General features: G+C 39.5%; 1 protein-coding gene across 2 annotated transcripts; it reads left to right on the top strand.

Moving 5' to 3' along the window:
• The first annotated feature begins 248 nt into the window (after positions 1 to 248).
• Positions 249 to 27,804, top strand: ABHD5 (abhydrolase domain containing 5, lysophosphatidic acid acyltransferase). 2 transcript variants are annotated; one of them, XM_017522441.2, is made up of 7 exons: positions 249 to 409; positions 8,333 to 8,418; positions 11,607 to 11,979; positions 21,830 to 21,984; positions 24,615 to 24,726; positions 26,691 to 26,877; positions 27,446 to 27,804. In XM_017522441.2, exons 1-7 carry the CDS (start codon positions 363 to 365, stop codon positions 27,533 to 27,535), a joined length of 1,050 nt encoding a protein of 349 aa, XP_017377930.1. In that variant the 5' UTR covers positions 249 to 362; the 3' UTR covers positions 27,536 to 27,804. The 2 variants fall into 2 exon arrangements, with proteins under 2 accessions (XP_017377930.1, XP_037589179.1); XM_037733251.1 differs by lacking the exon at positions 26,691 to 26,877.

Genomic DNA, 27,804 nt, shown 5'->3' with positions numbered 1-27,804 from the left:
GACTGGGCGCGCCTCGGTCCCCAGGGTGCCACCTGACAGCCAACACCGACCGGATGATGCATGAATACAGTCATTATTAAAATTAGCTACCTCCTATCTCTGCCGGGTGAGTCTCACCAGTCCCTCTGGGCTGACTGTCCCGCCCAGCGCTCACACCGGGGCGCTTCAGGGAGGAGGACGCTTCTGGGGGTGGGAGGCAGGGCCAGACACGCGTAAGCGCCGGCGCGCCGCCGGGTCGTGCGCGTGCGAGGACGACGCATGCGCGGGCATCGGCGCGGCTTTAAGGGCGGCGGCGGCCGGGACGCCCCAGTTGGCCTGTCAGCCGGCTGCCAGGCACTCCCGGCGCTTGCGCGGCGGGGCCTATGGCGGCGGAGGAGGAGGCGGTGGACTCGGCCGACACCGGTGAAAGGTAAGCGCTGCCGGCAGTGGGCAAGGGGGCTTCGTGTGTCTCCGGCGCGCGCCCTCCGCGCGGGCGGGGTTCAGGCCCAGTGGGCAGCACCAAGGACTCGCCACCCGCCTGGCGACGACTGGCCGCTTCCTCCACCCGCCCCAGCAAGAGCCCGCGCGGCGCCCCGAGGCGTCCCGGCGCCGCTCTACCCAGGACAGGCTCCCGTCAGCGCCAGGGCCCCGAGATGTCTGAGCCGGACTCTGGCCGCGCGGGAAGACCACCTTGACCCCGCGCGGAGGGTCCTCCCGGTTGTTGTGTCAGCCGCCCCGGCTCGGGTCTGCCGAGGGACCCGGCCTGCCCGTGTGCGGCCGGCGGGCGGTGCCCGGCCGATCCTGCACCTGACTGCGAGGCGCGGGAAATGGCTGGGTCACTCTGTCCGCCTCCCAGCGCGGCTTCTGTCTTCAGGCACTACCTGTGCTCTGTCCAGCCTCGGCCGCTGGGCGATCCTTCCCCAAGCCGGAGGAAGGGGCGGCGCTTCTTTGGGGGAGGTTTAGAAAGAGGCCGGAATTCGCCCAGCGAGCGGCGAGCGGCGAGCGGCGGGAGGGCGGGGGTGCCGGGAAGGAGGGAGGGGGAGAAGGAATTAGGGAAGTGGGTGTATGGCTGTGGGTTCAGATGCTTCATGGAAACAAAATTAGCCCTTAAGATAGAGATACGTTCAAATGTGGTAATTCATCTTTCGGATGAAGGTCTTTGTCTTCAAAGCTCCACTGTCCCTTATTTGTTTGCGCTTCTGGGATTATTCTGGCTTTACTGTAGAAGTCTGTGTTGCATGTGCCTTAGAAGAACACACACATAGGAAACTGGAAGTTGGAGGGCAGATGTCTAATGTGAAACTTCTTGATATACAGGTATAATGAGTTTATTCTTTTCTACACCTAAATGACTCTTGCACTTGTTAGTAGAAGAATTAATGAGTTAATGAGTGGAATAATTAAATTGTTTTGGAGATTATTGCCTTGTTTCTCAAGGCCTGTCATTTATATTGGAAAGTAAACTTCTACACTTCCCCTATATATATTCAAGTTTTTGATGTCGATTCTGCTTCAGACATCTGAATTTGCCTAGGAAACATAACCTAAATGATAAAATGTGAAGTACCATGAAGACAGGGATATTTGGAAAGATGTATGGGGAAAACTTGTGAAATATTAGAAACAAAGTTACTCTCTTGAGTTTTGTTTATTTGATGAATGAGTCCACTGTTGAGGTTTGTTGATGAACTTCCTGTTGAGTGTTACGTAGACGCAGTAGGAACCTAATTGGTAGGTTGTGTTCTCATCTGGTTTGTCACAACATTTTTGACTCTTGACACTACTTTCAGGTGGACTCTTTGGTTTTGGTGTTGTGGGGCCTGGGAGTCCAGGACACAACCTGAAAGGGTTTTCTGGCTTTGAGTGATGGCTGGAGGTCACTGAAGGTAGATGATTAAAAAATCCTTAGCAGCTGATCAGCCATAGTTTCTAGACAGAGGTGGGCTTTCCTGGTATTCTTGGCAATACGCTTTAGCACTGTCCAGCGACTATACTGGTATGTCCTGAATGTACCAAGCAGGCAAGCAGAGAAGGTTAAGCCTCTACCCCTCCTGGGTGTTCCCCAGCAGTAATCCTGTCAATTCTAAGGTTGACCCTGTGTGCTGGGTATTATTGTTCCCATTTTGCAGTTGAAACTGCCTCTCGAAAGGCTGCTAACAGCTTGCCAGCAAGTAGTAGGGCTGGATTGGAACCCTTTGAGGTGTCTGGATTTAATCTAAGGTGCTTTATCCTGTTTCTCTGCTGCCTGTCACTGGAATTGGGACTCCTGTGGGATGTTTGGCTCGTTTAGATAGGGAGATGACATTAACAAAGGAAAGTTATAAAATGGTCACCTGATGGCTTTTTGGAGAATGTGATTCTTGTCTTTTACTTTGTAGCACTTAGTGAAGACCTGCATCCTGGGGATCCATTTTGCTTTCAACATCCAACCTCTTTCAGTTGCAGCACAGTTGAGAAAGCTAAATGAAATGAGAGTAGGGTAGACTTCCGTGAATTGCTTTAAGTTGTCCTGGAGAATGATTAAGTGTCAGTTGAGAGAAAGCTGTCACAGAATTGCCCATTTGCAGGGTAGACCATAAAGAGGTGATTCGTAGTTGTATGCTGGAGTTGATTTGTACCAACAATCCATTGCTATGTTTTCAGGAATTTTGCCAACTGTTGGCAGCTTGAAATTGGCCATGGTGGGAGTATTTACACCATGGAAATAATCAAATGCTATAAATAAGGTATAAATAAGGGATTTTTCTCTCCCCTCCCAGATTCAGTCTGTTTGCCAGCTCCTCGCTGGGTTTACATTAGAATGTGAATATAGGTCTTTGCCTTGGAGATAGGAGAGTGGATTTCTCTATTTAATCTTTTTAAAAACTGGCAAGATATGTGCCTTTCTCTCTGCTCCCTTCTTTCCTTTCCAAACCATTGCCACGTGACATCTTAAAAAAAATCACAGACCTTTTCACTGCCAAGTCCCAATGGCCGCCTAGTTTTTTCAGTTCCTCTTCTTGGGTACTTTTTGGTGTTTGTTACTGTTAATGATAGTTACTGCTTTTGGAAACTCTTATTAAACATTCTAGGTCTTAATTACATTTTGCCTTTTATCTTACCTTACCTGAGACCTCTCTCTTTTTTTTTTTCATTCTCTAAATGTAGTCATTTTCCCAGATTCTGTCATCATCCTTGTTTTTATATTTTGTCTTGTTTACACAAACTTCTTGAACTATTTTGTCTATGGAGATGACTCAGATCTCATTCTTTTTCTGGAGCCCGCTTCTGTACTCTGGTGATGTTTCTAATTGTCAGATGTTTATGCCTGATTCCTCAAAATTTAACATGTCCAGGCTGTGACCTTATTTTTACCTTCCTGCTCCTAAACGATATAAAAAGCTCAGTTCTTCCTCTTGAAACATTATATTGGCTTAAGCATTGCCTTGACTAATTGTTAGATTATTAGTCTAATCTCATGGTTCTGTAATTCCCACTCCTGATTTTGAGTTATTAAAAAAATTATGTGGAGAGATGATTTTATTAAAACTGATTGTTCAGTTTGAGACCTAAGATTTTTAGTTTTAATCCCTTTATTATTTTGTGAATGAACTTATTTTAGAACTGATGCAAAGAAATGTCACTGACTTGTTAAGTAGAGTACACATGTGGCTTCTTCAAGTATGTTTGATAATGAGGTCATATAAGTGATTCTAAAATGGTTTGTTTACTGTATGAAGGAAGGTAGGAAACAAGGGGGAGATAAGTGTTACCAGCACGTGGCTTGTCTAAAACACTTATACTACAACTCTGAGTCTTTAAAAGTTACAGGTTAGAAGTTGGTGGCAGGGGGCGGCGGCTAAAAGACTGTTAATTAATGTGTTAACATATATTAGAGGGCCTGTGTTGTCGTTGATCTGATAGTGATCATTTGAATCACTTAAATATCGTTTATCTAAAATAAAATGGCATGATAGTCACTTAAATTGTAGCTGTATGAGACCCTATTTTTTTTTTTTTTTTTTTTTNTAAAAGAGACAGGTTCTTGCTCTGTTGCCCATGCTGGAGTGCAGTGGCACAATCACAGCTCACTGCAGCCTCAACCTCCTGGGCTCAAGCAATCCTCCCACCTCAGCAACTTGCCCCTCACCCCCCTGTTGTCTCCCAGGTTGCTGGGACTACAGGCATGTGCCAGGCATCTGGTCTTGACCTCCTGACTTAGCTCAAACAATCCTCCTGCCTCAGCCTCCCAAATATTCTTTTTGTCGTTTCTCTTTCTCTTTCCCAAGAATAGGATTTAAAAAGTCAATTCACAAGAAAGGTCTTTATTTACCCAAGTGTTACAATTCCCAATTTGGAAGGTTTTAGTCGTTAGTTGAGGAAGTATTTCAGATAAATATAAATGTAAACATATATATATATATTCATACCTCTAATTAATTTGGATATTTAAAAATCAAAGCTTCATGGCTTCTTTAAGTGAGGTAGAATACTGTGCTTAGGTTAGTTTATCAAGAGCAATAATAATTTTATATGATTTTTGCCTCTTAACTGTACCAGAATAGGAATGGAGGCCATTTTAAACAAAGTTGTAATATAATGAAATCCTCTTTACTTATAACCTAATTAGCAATGTTATTTAAGTGGCCAAGAGTGTGTGGAAACTGGCCAGATTTCTGCATATTTTCTTCAGAATACTTAGAAACCTCTTTCACTGTTTCATAATATTTATAGGTTATGCAATACGGGTTTAGTAATACTATAGATAGTCAGATATATTAAATAACAAAACAGAGATTACCAGAAAACTTACGTGTTGATGATATGGAGTATAGCATGATGTAATATATTTTTTTAAAAGGTTAGGTAAGAAGTTAAGTGGAAAAGTGTTGTCAGTCTCTTGCTCAGGATACTTAAAATCAAATTCTTAGGTAAATATACTCTTGTTAATATGTTAAGCACATCTTACTTGGCTTTCCTTAGAATTGCCACCTCTGATGTGATCTTTTAAAATGTTTCTTCCTCAAAAGTCTGCTCACTAAACAGATTTTCAGTTTGCACTACAGTGGTTATAAAACATGAATCCTTTTATTTTTGCGTTTTTAATTCCGTAATTAGATGCTTTAGGGCTTATATCTTTTGCCTCACCAATAAGGTAAGTGCCCAACTGATGAGGCTCTGTAGAAAACTTTCTGGCTTGCATTGGTAAGCTTTCCCTATGTCATAGATGCTTACTACTAGAAAACTATAGTCCCTGTGGTGAATGGCTTTTCTTTGTATTACAGTTGACACTTTGGTCACTGTTGAATTTAGACCTCAGTGATAGATGATAGTGTTTATTGTCTATCTCCTTAAATAAAATAGAGAAGTGAGGTTTTGCTTGTCTATTTTTTTCCAAAGCTATGAGGAAGAGGCATTGAATCTAGTTTACTGTTTTATAGGTGGGCTGTGTGAATTTATTTTTTGCCTTGAATTTTTGTGACCTCAGCTTGTGTGATAGCTGACAAGCTTCAGTCCTGTGTCCTTAGTTCCAGTTTTCTGTATAGTAAACCTAGGAATGCTGAACAACACTGAATGGCATAGGATACACTGGGGAAGGGGCAAAGGGTCTCTTTATTTACCCCAAAGACGAGATAGAATTGGATGAGTAAGTTTTAGAGGGTTGAAGCAATAGAAATTGCAAGGTAAGATATGGGACCTTTGAGCAAACAGGAATCAGCTAAAGGATGGAAAAACATAGGCCCTGGTGTTTTACTCATTGGAAATGTTCCTTGGAGCCTATTGTATACATAACACTCAATCCTGTAGAGTGTCTCTAAGAAAGAAGTAGAGGATAGTTTCTGTAAAACATTTAATCATGTGGTTAAAGTAAAACTGGACAGAAACATTGTCAGGGCTTAGGGGAAGAGTGCTATCTTTACAATTCCGTTAAGAGTGAAAATATCTTGCTATGTTTTGTTAAATATGTATTTTTCTGTTTAAATATACTTTAGGAAAAAACCCACTTTAAAAAAATCACTGTTTTGATGAAAATACTACTATGAAAACCTGAAGAGGGCTGGTGCCTATTCTTATGGTTGAAGATCCCTGCTTTTTAATGTAATGCACTAAGCTTACAAACATGAAAACATGTTTTGCCCCTTCTCTGAGTTGAGCTGTTCACTAGGAGGCAAATCCATGGACAGACAGTCCTGTTGTTTGAAAGCTGGTTTTGTGGAAAGTGATAAGTTGGTGGAGGTAGGCATGATTCTTCCATTACAGGCTGATATATAACTTGTTAAACTCTGGTGCTTTGTACATAGTAGGTGTTCAGAGTCTGAATTATTTTTTGAATGTCATTTTTTTTAAAAAAAGATGAAACAAAGGATACATTTGTGTTTTCTTTGCCCCAATTTGTCTGTAATATCAGTTGGAGCAATAGTATAGTTCATTTCACTGTAATTTTTTTTTAATTGACCTCTGATTCTCTGTGGCAAATAATTGTGATATGGTTTGAGAGATGTTTGTTTAAGTCAGTGGATGAAATTGAGTTGTAAGTAATTTCTTGTTGGTACTACTTCATATTTTTATGGTTAAATACAGACCTAATGCCTGGTCAAGGACAAAAGAGTTTTGTGTTAATGATAGTTTATTATTTTTAACCTCTAAAAATCACGAGATTCTTTTATTTTAATGGCCTGTGTATTAGTCCATTCTCATGCTGCTATAAAGAACTACCTGAGACTTGGTAATTTATAAGAGCTGTGCAAAGCCATAAAGACACATAATCCTGTGAAAATTTGAGAGCTATGAGGTACTGGAAAAAGTATAATGTATGAAAGAAAAGATGGGATGGAGGTAGGCTGTGGACGGATTGAAAAGTACCTTCTGTGCAGGTCTGAAAAAATAAAGACTTTATCCAGTAGGTAATGGGCAACACTTCAGACATTTTAAGAAAGGTAGTCATTTGAGAAGAAAGCACTTCGGAATCGCTCAGAATCAAACTCAAATCTCTACTTGTGTCATTTACTTACTAGTTGTATACCCTTGGACTTGGTGCTTAACATTTCAGAACTTCAGTTTTTACATCTATGAAATGGGGATAATTTGGACTGAGAATACCCTGGATTATGAGTGACTTAATCATTCAGCAAACATTATTTATTGAGCACCTGTTATACATAATATCCATATAAATTCTACAGGGAAGGGATATATTGTAGGATGAACCTACAAAGGTTAGAAAAGCTGGATGTTGAATCACAACCCTTCCAAAACTTAGCACATTTTCCTACTCACACCTATTCTTACTCTTGTGTATTCTATCATTATAGTGGTACCCTAAGACAGAAGCTGGGAACTCTTATTATACCTTTTTTATATCCAACCAATTATCAAATCCAACCTGTTTTCCTTTTAAATATTCTTTGACCACATCTTCTTGTCTCTATCCCTATTGCCAAAGCCTTGGTTTGAGCCCTTACCTCTCATCTGGACTCTGCTGTAGTTCACTTTTCTAATTCATTTCTTTTTCATCAGAAAGTTCTCATTTTAAATAATACCAGCCATGTGCTGAGCCCTTGCTGTCAAATGACTGCTGAGGCTCTACGTTATTATAATAAGCTTTTGGTTTGTGGCTGCCAGGCCAGGAGTTGAAGGCTCACCCTCTCCTTTGTTGGTTACAAGCAAAGTATGTCAGTTCCAGCCTCCCTATGCCTTTCCTCACTAGTTGCCTCAGATCTGCATCTTTGTTCTTTCTTGTGCTGTCTTCTGACAGATGCTTTGGTCATTCTATTCATCTACTGTTTGCTGAAATCCAAAGCTTTTTATATTTCTATTAACAGTTAACCAGGTCACCCTAAGTAGACTGTACACAGGCCAGACCCCCACATTTGTGTTAGGGGTATGTGACTACTCTTACGAGATTTGAAGCCTTTTTCCCTGCAAAAAAGATTTTAATAAGGTGTCTCTTTTCTCAACCCCCACAGAGGTACCTTTTATATTCACTTTGAAACTATCATTCAAATGAATCTACTCATGGTCTTTAACTTTTTTGCACTTCTACTCCAATAAGATGCTGTCTTACAGTGCGGGGTTTGCATTTTTTGTGTTTTCTTGTTCTGTCCATTTTATCCTCTTTTTGTTTATTTGGAATCTGACTATGAAGATAAGATGGACTTTGAGATCTACTTATAAGTACACAGGCTGAAGTTGAATATCTGTATCCCAGTACTTACCACCATGCTACGTACATAATAGGTCACTTTTGTCACACATAGCTTCACCATCACACAGGTAGTAAGTTTCCTGTGCTGCTTTTCTCCTGAGCATGTGACAATTGGGAGTTGAGAAGAGCATGAACTCACCTTTTTGCATTTTGTTTTTTGTGCCCTAGGTCAGGATGGCTAACTGGTTGGCTCCCCACATGGTGCCCTACATCTACACTACACCTTAAAGAAGCTGAAGAGAAGATGTTAAAATGTAAGGCTTTCTTCTTTTAAGTTACAATGAACTGTGTACTAAGATAGGTCCAATATATCTCGTTATCTCATTGCCCTGAAACTAGAGATAAGATTCTGTGGTGTGTTTATTGTTTGCAATAGAACTATTTTCCTTTTCCATGTCATTAGCAAGTACAGAAATGTTAGGGGCTCGTGGTTAGGAGTTCTAAAACTTTTTGGGCTTGGGCCCCTGTTATACTCTTAAATTAGAAAGGACCCCAGGGAGCTTTGTTTTGGGGCTTATTATCAATATTTATCATTTCTAATTCAATTAAAAATTAAAATTGAATAATAAAAAATGTTAATTTATTAATTTATTTAAAAATAATAGTAACAAACCCATTACATGTTAAAATAAATAATGTTTGTACCAAAAAACACAAAAAAAAATACTTTTAAAAAATATGTAATGAGAAGAGTAACATTGTTTATATGTTTACAAATCTCTTTAATGTCTAGCTTGACATAAGGCTGCTAGATTGTCGTATCTGCTTCTGCTTTCAGTCTGATGGGTAATCACATAGGTGACGTCTAGAAAACTCTACTGTATACCTATTAGAGAATGAGAGTGAAAAAGACAAAGTCTTAGTCTTGTAAGTGTTACGATGAAAATGGTTTTGACTTCCTGGATCTCCTCTCAAAGTCTCAGGGACAACCCCCCCCTCCGACTATGCTTGAGACTGTGCTTTGAGAACAGGTTCTAGGTGTTTCAGAGCAAGCAGCCTGTATGGTGGGAGAAATACTAGACTGGACCCAGGTAACTTGGTCTAGGCCTAGATCTGCCACTGGTGGTTACGAGATCTTAGACAAGTCACTTTGCTCAGCTTCTCATTTCTTGTGAATTGAAGGGATAGGATGGTCCTTAGAATTCCTTCTAGTTCTAGCATTCTAGGATTCTGTATTTATAGTGGTGTGGAAGCCTTTTTTGTTTCCTTCTTATGAGCACTGAAATTTATCCAAACTTGTACCATCAGGACATTCCAAGGTATCTGTGATTATAGTTCTAAGCAGTGGTATTTATTTTGCAATTTTGTTCTGCTGATACTATTTAAAGGAGTGGATTCAGTAGTGCAGTTCATATTTATGTGTTACTTTGTATGTGTGTGCAGATGTTTGTCTATGCCTGTTTTTCTTTTCTTTTTTTTTTTTTGAGATGGAGTTTCGCTCTTGGTACCCAGGCTGGAGTGCAATGGTGCAATCTCAGCTCACTGCAACCTCTGCCTCCTGGGTTCAAGCAGTTCTCCTGCCTCAGCCTCTCAAGTAGCTGGGACTACAGGTGTGCGCCACCATGCTCAGCTACTTTTTATATTTTTAATAGAGACGGGGTTTTACCATGTTGACCAGGATGGTCTTGATCTCTTGACCTCGTGATCCACCTGCCTCGGCCTCCCAAAGTGCTGGGATTATAGGCATGAGTCACCATGCCCGGCCCCATGCCTGTTTTTCATTCTCTTTACCACTAATAAATTTGTGCATTTTAATGATTCAGGAGTAAGTGACCATAACTGGATATATCCTTAGGAAAGGATAATTAGCTGTCTTACATGGATTTTTCGGTTTTTTTTTTGAGGTGGAGTCTTGCTCTGTCACCCAAGCTGGAGTGCAGTGGCATGATCTCGGCTCACTGCAACCTCTGCCTTGCGGGTTCAAGTGATTCTTCTGCCTCAGCCACTCAGGTAGCTGGGATTACAGGCATCCACCACCATGCCCAGCAAATTTTTGTATTTTTAGTAGAGACAGGATTTCACCATGTTGGCCTGACCTCAGGTGATCCACCCGCCTCAGCCTCCCAAAGTGCAGAGATTACAGGCGTGAGCTACCGTGCCCGGTCGTTACCTGGGTTTTTAACAAGAGAATGAACTTCTATTCTATATACTTCGGTAAACTTGCTCTCTACAAAACTGAAAAAGTTGTCATTGTGATTTACTAAAATAAAAAAATTCTTACCAGGAGATAAAAAGGGGTGCTAGATTCTCAATTCATGCATTTAACAAGCATGTTGATTCCCTACCTTTTGGTTCTAGGGATGCAAATAGGAGTGTGAATTAGTCTCTGCTTTAGTGTCAGACATGAAAGTAAGCTACTAATATAGTGGGATGAGTACTGTAATAGATGTTACAGATGGTTTTTATGGGAATATACAGATGTGTGTATTCAAAATGCTGAAGTGGTTTGGCTTGGCATGTAAACCAAAGCATCCCCTTTTCTAAACTAGTAGCATTTCCCCCAACTTGAGGGCATGTGCTCTGTTTAATATTCTGAATGAATGTTAGGTTTCTTCTTTGCTGCCACTTTGTGGATGCAAAACCCTAGATTATTTCTTTGGTTATAAGGTAGAAACTCCTGTTTCTCCACTGTTTTGTCTACTGCATATGAATATGCTTAAATAATTAAGGAGTATATCTAAAGTGCAGCACTCAGTTAATAATTAAATATAAATTAATTTTAAATTTAGTTTCATTGTTAAGCAATTTTTTGGAGTGTTTAAAGTATTTAGTCCCACAGCATTGAAGGTAAAAAAGAGTTTTGATCTATAACATTGTGATTATTTGCTTTTCCTGAGAGATTGCTAGAGTTGGACTCAAATTACCAAGTGTGTCATACTGAGGAGTTCCTACAATAGTCTGTCAACTTTTTTTTTTTACTAAACTTTGAAATGACTTAAGATTTCACTTACGTGTTTAATATAGATACCATTAATCCATTCCTAAATTCATGATTACTTTTTAAGGAAAAATAACGCCTTTGAGTCTGACTTCAACTCAAAGTTAACGAAAGAATATCACCTTGAAATTGTGGGACACTTGCAGTATTCTACAAATTGTCTGTAAAGCTAGAGACCTTAAAATAATGGATTCAGTAACCACTAAGTTCCTCTCCACTTCTAGGAGTATAATACCCTCATTTGAAGTCAGAAGGTAATATGACTTGCCAAAGACCTTGACCACAGGTTACTTGAGGCTTGTCTGAGGTAGGTCCTCCCCCTTAAGTATAAAACACGGTCATTTAGAATTATTCAATAAAATATGTGCTTTTTAAAAATAGCTGACAATAAAGGCTAAAATCATGAGATTGGATACTAGATGGTTTGTATATTTTGGTTGCTCTGAGAATACTCTTCTCAGAAGTAATAAAATGAAACAGAATTTCCCTTTTATTTTTCATTAGGTGTCCCTTGCACATACAAAAAGGAACCTGTTTGTATATCTAATGGAAATAAAATATGGACACTGAAGTTCTCTCATAATATTTCAAATAAGACTCCGCTTGTCCTTCTCCATGGTTTTGGAGGAGGTCTTGGGCTTTGGGCACTGAACTTTGGAGATCTTTGCACCAACAGACCTGTCTATGCTTTTGACCTACTGGGTTTTGGACGAAGTAGTAGACCCAGGTTTGACAGTGACGCAGAAGAAGTGGAGAATCAGTTTGTGGAATCTATTGAAGAGTGGAGATGTGCCCTAAGATTGGACAAAATGATCTTGCTTGGGCACAACCTAGGTGGATTCTTGGCTGCTGCTTACTCACTGAAGTACCCATCAAGGTAAGTGATGGTGACAGAAGAGAGGGATTATAACCGTGCTTCCTAGTACCAGACTCTAGTTCCCATCTTTGGTGGTTGTTAATGTCTGAGCATTACAAGACAGATGTTCTCTTAAAGGACCCTATAGACCAAACCACAACTGATGACCAATATAGTAGCTGACATAATGATGTCAGATCTTCCTATTACACATGCTACACTTTAATAGGCTTGGGAAAGGACTTTCTGTTTGTTAAGCTTAGAATTGTAGAAACTTTAATGTATAATTTAAGCCACAAGTAAAAATAATTTATTATTATTATTATCATTAAACCTGTGGATCCAGCAGGCTTTGGCTAATGTTTTCTAAGTTATAGTAAGCTGTAAGGGGAAACCAGAAGGTTAGAAGATCTAGGTGCTAGTGCTAGCTTTATGACTTAGAGCAAATCACTTACCCTCTAACCTTTAGTTTTCTTTTATCTAAACTATAGAAAATATAACTTCATAGTATATATCCCAGGGTTTTTTATTATACCATGCCCTAAGCTTTCTCATTATAAAACATAGAATTAATGAGAATTTGCCTCAAAGTCTTTCTAGCATCATCTTCTTTCTTTATCTTTTTTTTTTTCTTCTAAGAGACGAATCCCACCTGTCACCCAGGATGGAGTGCAGTGGCATGATCTTGGCTTACTGCAACCTCCACCTCCCGGGCCCAACCTCAGCCTCCCGAGTAGATGGGACTACAGGTTCATGCCACCACACACAGTTAATTTTTGTATTTTTAGTAGAGATGGGGTTTTGCCGTGTTGTTCAGGCTCATCTCGAACTCCTGCGCTCAGGTGATCCACCTGCCTTGGCCTCTCAAAGTGCTGAGATTACAGGTGTGAGCCACTGCACCCAGCCTCTTTATTTTTAAATGCTATTTTCTACTATTTATGTTACTACTCTGAGAGAAGGTCACATTTAAGTGCTGAGAAAATAGGAGAAAAATTCATCTTTGTTTTGCTCATCTTTTGGAAAGAAATAACAAAAAAGGAATACAGCATTTTTGTGTTGCCAATGTGTTTTTCCATTGGATTAACTGATTTTGACTTTGAGGTCTGTAAGTGAGACATGGGATGATGGTAATTTCAGAGTGCTGTATGTGCCTATAAGATTACCCCATTGTGTAACTCTAGGTGTGTGTTCAGCACAGAATTTGATGTGAGAAGCAGCAGCCCTGTGTACCTGAGGTTCTCTTCCTCTGGAACAGCCACTTTTTCTCTATAGAGTCTTTATCTAAACTTTAGCATTTACACCTGATTTTTCTGATCTCATAGTCCTGTATGTGTTAGACAGTAACAGTCCTGTCAACTGGCTGACCTGTGTCTTTAAAAAGAAACCCAAATTTTCTTCTCCTGGTTGGCATTTTGGGGTTACTTTCTTTTATTGTGTCCTACTCTTAGTGACAAACACCTCTCTGTATTTATGGTGAAAGGAGAAGGAAGTAGATGCTTTTCCGGTACAAGTCAACAGGGCTATTTGTGGGAGTTGAACTTGCTTTGTTTTTTGTCAGGTGTTTATTACGTTTGTGTCTGTCTTGTGGTATTTATTCTCTGGTGATGTGACATGGAACTCTGTAGGATAGACCTTGGTCATTAAGTGGTTAGTCTTAGAATCCTAACCCTTCATAGCTCTCTACCGATTAGGTCAGTTGGTAAGAGTTTCATTTGCAATTGTGAACTTCTATAAAGGAATAGGGGGGCTTCAGGGATTCAGAAGGGAATCAACACTTTAAAAACATCTATAAATGAGAATAGCAAAAGGTATCTAGAAACAAAGCTAGCGATTGGTTTTTGAATGTTTGCATCTAATGCTAGAAACAAAACTAGAGTACTGTGTCAGGACCGAGAATAAGTTGTAGCAGTAGATGGATAAGAGCATGCTTGAAATAATTAGTCTGTCTAAATTTGGCTGGTTGCCAACAAAATTTTGAACTGTACAGAGCGTGTTCAATATTCAAGCTTATGTTCTTAACGGCATAAAACTTAAATTATTAAATACAGGTTAACGTCAAAATAATGTCTTCTGGATTTGCAAATATATCAAATTGTGATTATGTCCAGTCAGTCAGAACACCATGGTTGGCACATAATGGCTGCCTAGTAAATGTTTCTTGAATAGGTGATTTTGCGAAAGAGAATTATAAGCTAAGTTCAACTTTTAGCTTACAATTGTATGTTCTTTTCTCTGTTCTTTTTCCATTTTGCATAGAAGTATCAAGAGATAGGAGCTGGTCATATCATACCTTTCTAATTTATTGTTGGGGGAGAAATTAGTTTCAGATATGCAAGCATAAGCAGGCAGATATTTCAATTTTATGCCTTTTGCCTAGTTAGTCTACATCTTAAGTTATTATATCATAAAAACAACTTAACAGTGGAAATGAAGAGATCATTCTATATGTATGTGTGAGAGAAAGATATTAGTGAGAGTGTTTCTTCTAACATTTACATATATATAACATATGAATATTTTATAGAATTAAACAAATTGACCAGCCATTTAAACCAACAACTTTAGTTTAGAAGTGTGTTAAATCTACTAAATAAAAGTAAAATTTTATAGTTTATTTTTTTCTTCCCATCCTAATAGACCAGATAATACCCCATTGTAGCACATAATATAGGAAGACCAAAATTAACAATCTCACAGGCTTCCCCTTCTCCCTAGCTTTTTTCCTTCATTGCTTTTCAGGATGGCTTCCCTGGAAGCCCTTCTCTTTAAATGGAGAGGACAGGGAAAAATGAGTATCTCTTGTGTTTTCTGCAAGGTGCATCATCTCCTTTGGTATCCTTGGGTCTTGCTATCCACATGTATATTCATATTACTAATAATGTTGCTTATGTTTGTTAATTTTTTACTTAAAAGGATTTTTTTTTTCTGCTTGATCCTGGTTGGGCAAATTTGTACAAATTTACATAGATGATCTAATAGTTAATAGTTCAGTAGACTCACAGATCCAAACATTAAACAGGATTAAGCTGACCGAGTACTATAAGTGTTCACCATTATAGCAAACTTCATATTAAGTGAGGTTTAGTGTTTGGTGTTTCTTGAAGTTGGCATTCCCACTAAGCAGATGGGGTAGTTGTCAGGGTTGCCTTCTGTGTGATCTGGAACGTTTCACCTGAGCTAAAGAAGCTTCTTTGCAGCACATACACATTTTCTCTGGCGCAACAGAGCAATCCGCTTGGTATCAACAAGCAGGTACTGAACTGCCTACTCAGTGCCTCATCCAGCTTGTTTTTGATCCAGTAGCATTTTTATTATGCTGTCATGAGATTGAAATGAATCTTTGAGTTTCAGAAAGACTTTTGGTGGGTGGGAGAGATGTGGTGCGAGGAGGGAAAAAGTGGTCTGGAGATCAAGTGAAATTCAGATCATTGCTTACACTCACTGTGCCTCTTTTGTCTCTCTCTCTTTTTTCGATAATGGACTTTGAGAATGTCACCTTTTTTTTTCTCATAGAGTTGGAGTCTTACTCTGTTGCACAGTGCAATGGCACAATCATGGCTCAGTGCAGCCTTGACCTCCTAGGCTCAGCAATCCTCCCATGTAGCTAGTACCACAGGTGTGCCACCATGCCTAGGTAACTTTTTAAATTTTGTGTGGAGATGGGGATCTCACTGTGTTACCCAGGCTGGCATCAAACTCCTGGCCTCAGATGATCCTCCTGCTTCCAGAATTGCTGGGATGAGCCACTGCGCCTAGCTGAGAATGTTACCTTTTCCTTTGCTTCCTCAGGTGTTGCAAATATAATTTTTATTTTTTTCTTTTAAGTAAAATGACGGCTCCTTACTTCTGTTTTATGCATGGAGGGAAAAAATACAAAAACAATGTTATTTTATTTGTTGGGACTTCGTGTTCTCTCTCATACCTATTTCAGTCCTTGTCTTTTATGGGCAGCTGCATTTTTCCATTTGTTACTTTTATAGGACAGTTGAGGAGAAGGATGAAAATGTCTAGTTTAATGTACCTGTTTAAGCAGGATTCTTACTCTAAAGAACAAATAAAAGCTGATCAATTTTTGCCAACTTTTGGTACATTAGGTCAGTGTGGGTGGATCATTTCTGTGAGCAGCAAAGCGCTGCTGTCCAAAAAGGTCATCTTATAGCCTAACTTGTGGCAGTGGTTCCATATTTTCATCAGAAGTTGATGCTGATTAAAAACTGAGTATTAGGCCGGGCGCGGTGGCTCAAGCCTGTAATCCCAGCACTTTGGGAGGCCGAGGTGGGTGGATCACGAGGTCAAGAGATCGAGACCATCCTGGTCAACATGGTGAAACCCCGTCTCTACTAAAAAAAAAAATACAAAAAATTAGCTGGGCATGGTGGTGCGTGCCTGTAATCCCAGCTACTCAGGAGGCTGAGGCAGGAGAATTGCCTGAACTCAGGAGGCGGAGGTTGCGGTGAGCCGAGATTGCGCCATTGCACTCCTGCCTGGGTAACAAGAGCGAAACTCTGTCTCAAAAAAAAAAAAAACAACAACAAAAAAAACTGAATATTAAACAATTGTGATACTTTATGTTAAAGTACCTGGATGATTCTTCCATTGAAATATTGGTGGTTAATGAAATACTCTTAATGTCATATTCCAGTAGATTGGTTGTGTTCAAATAATACTGAGTGACTTTGTGTTTTGAGCCATTTTGTTTTAATCCTCTTCTTTACAAAGAAAATGTCTAAAGAGGCAGCTGAGCTCCAGTCACATTATAAATTTTAGCAGTTCTTTTAAAAACAGATGGTATTAACATACCTTAATTAAAATAATGACCCTGTGCTTCATCATGTCCTTTGTTCATTCATCATATATATGCCTGGTATAACCTTTGTGCTGGACTCTGTGGTGGGCAGTGGGGAACAAAGCTAGAATCCCTTTGTGTATAAGGCTTACAGTGTATTGGGGGAAGGTACACAAATTAAATAACCACACAAGTAGCATGACAGTTGTGTCAAATGCTGTAGCGGAAAGGTGGGTGGTGAACTCCTGAGAGAACTCTTGGTGAGAACCTGACCTAGTCTTGAGGTCTAGTATGGTACCTAAAGAAGTGTAGCTTGGGCTGAGGTCTCAAAGGGGAATAGCAGGTAACAGAAGTGCATTCTAGGCAGTGGGACAGAAATTGTGAAGGCCGTATGCTAGGCAGATGCCAGGGCTATTCTGGAAGGGCAGATGGCTGGTGAGCAGAGAAGTTATGAACTGATTAGTAGATGACTCTAAATGAAGGCATATCCTCCATGCTTCTTCCCAAAAAATAACTTTAGTTCATCTCAGTTCTCTTGCCACAATGTCTAATAATTAGATATGCCATCTATAATTTCTTTAGTAGATTAATATCTAGGATCGCTCACTGTGTGAGGTATCTTGGGCTACCATTCTGTAAAACCTTCTGTTCATAAGGAAGTCATAAGGAAGAGTAAAGCAGTAATAGCCATGTATACTATTACCTTTCTTTCATATATCTGCCCAGTTTTTTCTTTTTCTTTTTTTTTCTTGAGACAGAGTCTTGCTCTGCAGCCCAGAGCTGGAGTGCAGTGGTATGATCTCGACTCACTGCAACCTCCGCCTTCCGGGTTTAAGTGATTCTCCTGCCTCAGCCTCCCTAGTAGCTGGGATTACAGGCACCTGCCATCACACCTGGCTAATTTTTGTATTTTCAGTAGAGGTGGAGTTTTGCCATGTTGGCCAGGCTGGTCTCGAACTCCTGACTTCAAGTGATCCACCCTCCTCAGCCTCCCAAAGTGCTGGGATTACAGGCATGAGCCACTGCACCCAGCCCAATTTTCTCTCTTAATTTTCCTTTCCTTCTGGTCCCTGCTGCCCAGGACCCCATACAAACACTGTGTTTTGAAGATATTTGTTATAAACTAAGGAAAATGAGATTCTAGTAACTTTAACTTAGAAAGTGTTTAGCAAAGAGATCTATTCCAAGTAGGATAGGTTATGACTAGTCTTTATTTCTCTTGCAAAAGGTTTTTAGATAATTTTATCTTGAACACTTTTCTTTTGCCTGGCTCTGTCTTCTGATTGTACAGAACTGAGCTGAGCAATTTTTGTTGGCCCCCCTGCTGTTCTAGGAAAAGCTGTTCTTGAAGTTGGAGGTATTTAGTTTGTTGTTCTCTGACCCTTCCCTTTTCTCCCTCCAGTGGCTTGGAGCCAATGGGAAATACCTTGGGCTACCTTCATTTTGCAAATGCCTCCTTTGTGCATTGACTAGAATTCTTTCTGATCATTTTTTTAAGACTCCCTTATACATTTTGGTTCTAGGTCTGATTTTCCTGAGACATTATCTCCCTCTGTTTCCCAGGCTGGAGTGCAATGTCACGATCTGGGCTCACTGCAACCTCTGTCTCCTGGGTTCAAGCGATTCTCGTGCCTCAGCCTTCTGAGTAGTTGGGATTACAGGTTGCACCACCATGCCCTGCTAGTTTTTTGTATTTTTAGTAGAGACAGAGTTTTGACTTGTTGGCCAGGCTGATCTCGAACTCCTGGCCTCAAGTGATCCACTTGCTTCAGTCTCCCAAAGTGTTGGGTTTACAGGTGTGAGCCACCAGGCCTGGCCTGATGATTGTTCTTATTGCAGTATTTCTGACTGGTGGTTGTCTGTAAATCCCATTGAAGGTCAGGCTTATCTACCCTTGTTAGCATTTAGACCAAGTGAAATCAGGTACCAGTGTGTTGGTGCAGGTGTTGTCCACTGCTTTGCCCTTAAGGATATAATCTGCTCACCATCTTCAAACTCAAGGCCAATTCTAATGACTAACATTAAAAAGAATGCCTTTTTATATTTCAAAACTGATGCATTGTTCTGTTGTTCTTGCTCTGCTGATTCTTTGTTTTTCCTGTGGTTTAAACCAGTCTCTGGTTCTTGACAAGGATGTCTAATAGGATGACTCACATGTGCTGTCTGGTTGGACCCATTCTTTACCCTAGATGTGAACTAACAATCCCAGCAGGGAGCTTTCTCTGGAATATAAAAGAGTAGGGTTTAGATAAATTATAATAGTTCAGATGTACATTAAAACCAGTAACTCCTATCAAGTGAGGAGATAATATTTTTACTAAAAGAGGAGGTTAGAAGATAGCCTGGGACCTTGGTCTGGTGTAATATTATAGTAACCGGTGATCAGGCCCTTCTGAAGAATAAAAGCCTGTCTTTCCATCTTCCCTGGAATTAATTCTACTCTTGTAGTCTTCCTATTCACCCTACTGTAACTAGCTTACATTTACTGAATACTTAGCATTTGATAGCCACCAACCTGAGTGCTTTGCATGGTCTATCTTATTTAAAATCTTTACAACCAAAAATAAGGAAAACTATTTTCTGGGGTCTTTACATGTAGAAGCAGATGATATATAACTACAGTTAACTACAGTTTAGATGTTGTAGAGTTTTAAAAAACTGTGTTCAAACTTTTTTGACTATGGCCCTTCTGTATTGTTTGGAATAGAAAAATTTAAGTGTATCACCCCACAAAACTTGTTTCAGACACCTACGCATACATATATTAATACAATTTTGTGGCCAATATTCAATGCTTATGATTTATTTTTCTATTCCAAACAATATAATTTTATTTAAAAAAAAAAACTAGACTGGTTCTTGACCACCTAAATGGATTTTATTACCCAATAATGAGATTAATAAATAGCAGTGATGTTCTGATGTCATCTAGAAATAGTTAGCTGGATATGCTTATGCTATGATTATGCTTTATAAAATTTGTATATCCTTAATAGCCTAGGACCAAAAGAAAATGTAGAAAAGCATATTAACCCAAATGTTTACCAAGCATCTGCCATGTGCTAAGCATCATGCTAGGTTATGAAGACAGAATTGAGCAATTGTAGGGACAGTTTGCTCCTTTTCAAAAAGAAACAAAAGAGGTCATCTGCCTTAGTATATATACTTTGCATAATTTGTTAAACTGACATTTTCACCTAGGGATGAAATTTTGAAGATGATATTTTAAAGGCAAGCCAGAACTAAGGCAAAAACAGTCACTTACCTAGAGATAGATGAGACTTCCGTCAAGTTTTTCTTTGTCCTCCTTGTTTTTGAGTTAGCAGGTCAGAAAGAGCCTAGAGCAGACTGAGCAAGATTCATTAACAAATTTATGACAAAAATTTAACACTTGCTTAGGGTAGGGTATGTTTTAATAAAGAGTTCATTTTTTTCCTTAGGAGGTAAGTCAATAGTGAAAAATAGTGACTGTTTCTTAACATGAATCTTTGCTGCTTTCAACTAGGTGTCTGTCTTGTTAGTTCCACTCATACCTCTGTTAGGCCTCTCCCTTCCCCTTCCCCTTCCCCAGATCTTACTGTGGGCTGTAATAGAAGGAATTCAGGAGGTGGTCAAAATATAAGAGATAGTTTTTGCCATTAAAAAACAAAGCAAAACACTCATTTCCAACCTCTTTCTGATATGCTGTTATAAAATATTCTCATATGAAATTTTTAGACTGTGAAGGTATACTTCATAATTATATGAAACTCATTTATCACATATCTTCATACATCTTTATGACTATATTCTACCTATGTTCTCAGCGCTATGAAATATAGAATATAGTATTAGGACTGGCCTTGAGAGTTGATAAAGGTTAAGTTTTACCTTTACTAATACATCTATCTTATGTTGATTAGCCTATGTTTAGAAATTGCTTATTGGCATCTGTTAGCATGCTGGAGTAGAGAAATGTGGGTTTCAGCCTTAGTTCTACATGAACTAATGTTATATACCAGAGCAGGCCACATAGTATATCTTAGCTTCCTTCTGGTCTGAGATGAAAGATTGGACCCAGTATTCCCCAAGGAATCATAGAGCTCTGTGCTCTAAAGCTTTCTGTGTTTAAAAAAAAAAAAGCAATCAGAGTATGGACCTGTTACTAACTCATTATGTATACTGACAACAATAATTGAATAGATTTTATATGAGGAATAATACCATCTGTGCCCATGTTTTCATTTCTTTGCCTTTCTGTTTCAGTTATAACTTAGGAAAAGACTTTAGAATCATTGTCAGTTTATCCTTGGGAGATTTTTTGGCTGGGAGATTTTTTGGAGATTCTTGGCTGGTTTGGTTACAGCTGAACATTGTTTTGTGTCAGAAGGATCTTTGTACTTCGTTTAGAACCTTTATGAAGTATAAAGCATGATGCAGCTACGTGGAAGTACTGCTGATAGTTCTGGTTTTCCTTCAGTGGGAAGAAGTTTCATAAGATGGAAATATTAAAATTATTAACAATATGAAATAATTTTATATGAAGTGGTACTGAAGATTTTCTATCTCTTGGTCAATGAAGAAGAAAATTGGGGAAGAATTGGGAACAGAATCTAATGTCAGTATAGCGTGATACCATGGGTAAGGTAGACAGACATGTTCCTTTTCAACAATTCTAGAATCCCAAAATAGGGAGTATTTTCAGTCCACCTTATGTTATCTTTATGTTTATGAAAAGTTCATTTAAAGCACTTTTGAACCCACTTTAAGTCCTTAACTTCTCTTAAATTTTTAGGATGTTTGATTCATGGGAGATGATGATTTTTGGTATATGAGGCTATTTTATAAGAATGTGATAGTGATCTTGAGCCATTTTTGCTTTGTCAACCTTGACATACATAGAGTCTTTGGATTTTTCTGAGTGGCTAGTGATCTACATAAGTTTACACAGAATAAGAGCATGATATGACTCTTTAGCCACTAGTCTTTAACGTGAAGGTTTTTGAAGGTGGTTTACTCTACCTTTATTTTATAAATCATGTTAGCTCTTTATAGTCTTAGGGTGATTTTACCAAATGAACTTAAATCTGTTCTTTCCCCCAACAGGGTTAATCATCTCATTTTAGTGGAGCCTTGGGGTTTCCCTGAACGACCAGACCTTGCTGATCAAGACAGACCAATTCCAGTTTGGATCAGAGCCTTGGGAGCAATATTGACTCCCTTTAACCCTTTAGCTGGCCTAAGGATTGCAGGACCCTTTGGTGAGTGCTTATGTACTAAGAAAGCAAAATGTTTATAGATTATCAGTAGAGGAGTATTCACTATCATTAGTCAAAATCTTAAAAACAAACAAGACTGAACCCTTTTTATCCTCTTCCTTTAATAAGTACCATGTCTTGCACAAAGAGGATTGCAACTAGGCTTTTCTCCTCAAAGGGGAGTCTTTATATTGAAACATTATAAGTAATTAGTAAAGCGAGAAGGAGGGGAATGCTGAGGATGCCCTTAGTCAGTCCTGAATACTCTGAAAAAAGCCAGGCAAGCAGAGTGTTTTGGGGAGTATATAAGGAGCTCTGCTAGCCCAGCACCTGGGAGAAGTGTAGCATGTTACCCTGCTGGTGAGCATTGGAGAGCATTTGGCCAATTGATGATACCATTTGGTAGATCCCCTGGGGATAAAAGATACCACCACACTCACAGATTTCCCTTATCCAGAACGTTGGAAAGATATTTTTTCCACAACATTTTGGAGACTCCTGATACATATTTCTGGTCATATTTTGAGGTACCAGTGTTTAGTTCCTGATTGACTTTTATTTCACTCTCAGCTGCTCTGTCTAGCCCCATAGCCATGGGAATTTCCTTCCCTCACTGTCACAGATAATGATGGTTTGACCCTCGGCCTTTCCCCCGTACAACTTGTATGAGTTTGGAGTACTTTTAGTTGTAAGTAATTGAATACCCAGTGGCTTAAATTTAAGGCCTTTTATTATTTCCCTAAGAAGCAATCTGGAGATAGGTTTTAGCACTTGTTCTAGTTGTTTGCTTATTGATGTTAAGGTTTGGGTCTGTGTCTGTGATTTTCTTGACCTTTTTCCTCATGGGGTTTGATGCCTGCCATGGCATTAAGCACCATCTCACAAAACAGCATCCTGAGCAAAAAGAAGGAATAGCATGGAAAATGGTCCTTCTCTCCATAATGCTTTGTCAGGGAAGAAAATTCTCCCTGGAAGGCCCCAGCCGACCTCCCATTATGTCTCTGTACACTCCTAGTCCTTCCACCAGCAAAGAAGAAATTTCTATGACTAATCAGTCATGATTTGTTCCCAGGGCCTGCTTTCCTGGGCACATTGCTGCCTAATTGATACTACAGAAAAGATGGGTTCTAGCCAGCTGCCATGGCCCACACCTGTAATCCCAGCACTTTGGGAGGCTGAGGTTGGCAGATCACTTGAGGCCAGGCTTCAAGACTAGCCTGACCAACATGGCAAACCCCGTCTCTACTAAAATATAAAATGATTAGCTAGGCGTGGTAACACACACCTGTAATTGCAGCTACTGGGGAGGCTGAGGCATGAGAATTGCTCAAACCTGGGAGGAGGTGGAGGTTGTGGTGAGCTGAGAGCGCACCACTGTACTCCAGCCTGGGCAACAGAACAAGACCCTGTCTCAGGAAAAAAAAAAAAAAAAAAAAAAAAAGATGGGTTCTGTTAGAAAAAAAGAGAAGAGGCATGGGGGTGTGGATGAGGGTATGGGATTAACTGTCATGCAGGTGACTATAAATTCTGTTCTCCTTTGCCCAGCCCTGGCCCCTTTTGGTCCTAGTGCCTTCTCTTTGGATTGGGAGAGCAGTGGAACTGCAGGACTTAGAGGAGGGTAGGGGGGTTGAATTGGTGACCACACTTTACTCCCTCAGCAGATGGCACATTTTGCCTACCTGAAGTCTTTTAGCCCTCCCCAGTAGAGCCACTCCTTATATGCCTGGTCCTCCTCTGGTAAACTACTTAAGAGCTTCATTTAGTCTTTATAGTCTTGAAATATAAATGGATTTTACTAGATCACAGGCACACAAATAACAATTATGGGAAAAGTAAAGTATGAAGAGAAATTAGGAGACAGTGATGGGCAAGGGAGGACACCTAGGAGAGTCTCTTTAAAGCCATGCCCTCAGCCTCCCATTATTGCTTGCACTTGAGGGTGGGGCGATGATACAGAATCAACTGCATGACAGAATTTCTTGGTGGAGCTGTATAATTCCTCAGAGATGGGATTAAAGGGCAAGTAGAGAAGTAAAGCCTTGCTGGAGTCATGGGGTAGTGGCAGCAGAAAGGGAGACCAGTCAGTCTCTGTGGCCTCAGAATGAAAAATTGTGACTAGAAGAAAGCTTCTGCTCTTCATCCTCTTTCCCTTGGGGGCTTTGCCCTGGACTTTTTCTAGAGTGGGGTTGTGGGTGCCACCATGGATGACCTTAGCAGGGAGTCTTCCTAGTGTCCCAAGAAGAAACTGAATGTATTTTCATACAGAAAAGTTTATATATACTAATTTACTTCATTTAGATGCTAATGTGTTATAATTATGGAAGAAATACAAGTTAATACATTAATTTTATGTATGAGCTACTCATTGGCCTTCTAACTTAAATGTTTTTGAGGCCCTAAAGCACATCTGTAAGTCAAAATACGATACTCTTTAATTTTTATATTAATATTTCCTTGGGGAACTTGAGGAGGACAGCTATCAGAATGTGTGCTTTTTCCCACCTGCAATATATATTTATAGGTATGTGTGCACATAACACTCATTACACAGGCAAGCACTAAAACTCTATATTATTTAGTTGATAAGTTAATTATAATTTAAAACATACATGTTTTAATTTCCTGTTAAATAGGTTTAAGTCTAGTGCAGCGTTTAAGGCCAGATTTCAAACGGAAGTATTCTTCAATGTTTGAGGACGATACTGTGACAGAATACATCTACCACTGTAATGTGCAGACTCCAAGGTGAGGGTTAGGAGTGTAAATTTACCGTGTGTGTGTGTGTGTGTGTGTGTGTGTGTGTTTTATACTATTTTTTTTGAAAATATATCAGTGTTTCAGAAGATTTTTATCAGTAGTTAAATGAATTTAAAAGGACAAAATGTCTAATATGTCTTAATTTATTCATCTATTCTTAGAGTACCTCCTGTATAAAAAAATGTGCTGAGTTCTGATGGGAGATTAAAAAGTAAGATGTTCACGCTTCCCCCCCAAATTCTTATGAATAAGTTAAGGAAGCATTGATCTTGGGCATCTCCAGGAGATGGTTTGAGTTGAGAATTAAGGAATTTCACATTTAAAGAAATATTTCCCAAACTGAATATAAATGTTTCATCAAAAGAGAGAGAGAGAGAGAGAGAGAGAGAAAAGGGTGCTGGATTAAACAAAAGTAAGTGGTTGTCTTTACTATTAATCCTCTTATAACCTTTACTACACTGAAGGGTATTGAATCTCCCAAGTGAATGGGAGATCCTCTATAGTATTTTTCAAGTTCATTTGATGGTTGTACTCCTGAACAACTCTAAACATCTGTAGGTCTGCATTAGAAATGCAGCTGCAGAGGGTGAGGAGTAAGTGAAGGATTCTGCCTGTATTTTGACAGTGATTAGAAGGAGAGAAAGAGAATGGAGCATAGTAGCCAGAGGGAGCAAGAGGGCCAAATGTATTTTTTTTTAAATATGACTTATGAATGTTGGGTGAAAAGTACCAGTGGAGAAAACAGAGACTGACGACAGTGGAGAGCTAGGAGGAGGCTGAATGATAAGGCCCTAAAGTTTCTAGGAGGAGCATCAAGAATAGAGTGCAAAGATGAGGGCCACAGTTCCCATGCTATGTTGTATACTGGAATTATTGGGGGTGCTTGTTAAAATGTGACTCCTGAGGCTTATTTCTAAGACTCAGATTAGCATTTCTGGGTTGCATCTCTAACAAATACTCTGGTGATTCTGTGTAGGTGGGCCATGGAGCATACATGAAGACAGAGAAGTGATATCTCATTCTTTCTAAGACCTGAGGTTTGGATGAAAGGCTAAGAGGCAAGATGCAGAGACAGCCTCCCTCCCTTTTATTTCCTCCCTCACTTTGGCAGAAAATATGTACACCTACTTTATTAAAAAGATTGAGGCCATGGCAGCTATTTATAGGTGTAGCTGTAGTCTCAGTCTTTTTAATAAAGTAGGTTAGAGGTTCTCTGCCAAGAGTTAGGGAGGCTGGAGGTTCAAGGTCCTCAAGAGATTGAGGTTTTGTGACTTGCTAGACAGTCAGGTCTGGTGGATTCGGTCTACACACTTTATTGATTTGTTCCAACAGTTTTGTTTTAGGGGTCTGCCCCAGGAACCTCATTCAATTTCCTGATCGGTCTAAGTTTTACTCTTCATGTGCTCTCATTTCATGATTACATGTGTTCGTGTAGTCCTAGTTTGTTACCTTTCTTGTGGTGAGACTTGAATTCTTCATAAAAGGCAAATTAGAATGATGTCTAGTTCTATAAGAATAGTGGAGCAACAGCAAAATAGACCTATCCTGAGAGTTCCCAAGAATACATCATCTGAGTTTCTTCTTAACTTGATAATGGTTTTGGCATTGCAGGTGAAATGCTGGTGCCATGAACCTGGGGATAAGCTACCTTCTTTCTACATCAGTTTAAGTAAGGGTGAAAAAACATATTTTTAGCTGCTATCTCCACAGTAAATAATAATGGAGAATTGGGGTTGTACATTTTGATTTAGAAGAAAACTTAGTTAGTTCATACAGCAGCCTTGCTTATCTAACTTGTTCCTTAAACTGTCTTGTAAATTATTTTCTATTTAAGCTGAGGGTTTTCTTAAGTGCTGGAAAAGCTAAGTATGAATGTGTTTTGATAGAAGTGACAGTGCAATGCATACTCATTCCCAAAAATCATACATTGTGATTTTTCCTTGTCATTAAAGTGGTGAGACAGCTTTCAAGAATATGACTATTCCTTATGGATGGGCAAAAAGGCCAATGCTCCAGCGAATTGGTAAAATGCACCCTGAAATTCCAGTTTCAGTGATCTTTGGCGCCCGATCCTGCATAGATGGCAATTCTGGCACCAGCATCCAGTCATTACGACCACATTCATATGTGAAGACAATAGTAAGTGTGTGGCTTGATTTGGTTTTTTAGATATAGGTGAAGTCTGTTTTATTATCTTTCTTAAAAGAGGTTTTTAGGTCATCCTCGTGTTGCAGGTCAACTGAGCTATACTTGCAACCTCAGTCGGGGTATATGTGATGGATGCAGGGTTTGGCCTGCGCACATCTTCATGTACAAACAGTGAACCACCTTTCTGAGTGAACTTCCTGTCCCTAGAACCACAGCATTAGGAGAGATGGACAGAGGTACTGGTCTAGTAGCTTAGGTAATTCCCACCTCGCAAGGCAGCACACTCTCACTTTTTTTAGTTTCTCTGTTGGCCATTTATTTGTGGTCAATTTAGTGTTTTTTGCATATTAAAATTGTACTAAGATTCAGTAGATTTTTCTATTCTCAGATCCTTTTAATGGAAATACTTAACATTTACTATAGGTTATTACTTTTTATCATGTGTTTTATTTAAACATAGTGGCTCTCACTTTTATTACTAAGTATCTTTGAGTATATATCATTATGTTTTATTAAATGCTTTTACTCACTAACCATCTGAATACTTTTTCTTATCCAGGCTATTCTTGGGGCAGGACATTATGTATATGCAGATCAACCAGAAGAATTCAACCAGAAAGTAAAGGAGATCTGCGACACTGTGGACTGAACACGCTAAAGCTCTTATGGGAAAACCTGGTGACTGATACAATTGTTCAGCAATAATGCATAGTCTATGCTGAAGAATAATGAATACAACACAAGAACCAGACAGCCTTCTTGATTATACTTTGCACGTGTTTTCTTTATGAACTCACTCGCACATTTAAACCAGTTAGTGCCTTCTAGAAGAATGGCTTTCCTTTCTCCTACACAAAATTGAAATATACAAGCCTCTAAATTTAATACCTTCAAATAAAAGGTTATTTGTCCCTCTGA

The sequence above is a fragment of the Cebus imitator genome, unplaced genomic scaffold (assembly GCF_001604975.1).
Source record: "Cebus imitator isolate Cc_AM_T3 unplaced genomic scaffold, Cebus_imitator-1.0 Scaffold0, whole genome shotgun sequence".
Lineage (NCBI taxonomy): Eukaryota > Metazoa > Chordata > Mammalia > Primates > Cebidae > Cebus > Cebus imitator.
The sequence above is the reverse complement of the archived record's forward strand: the minus strand, read 5'-3'. Positions and strand labels throughout refer to the sequence as shown.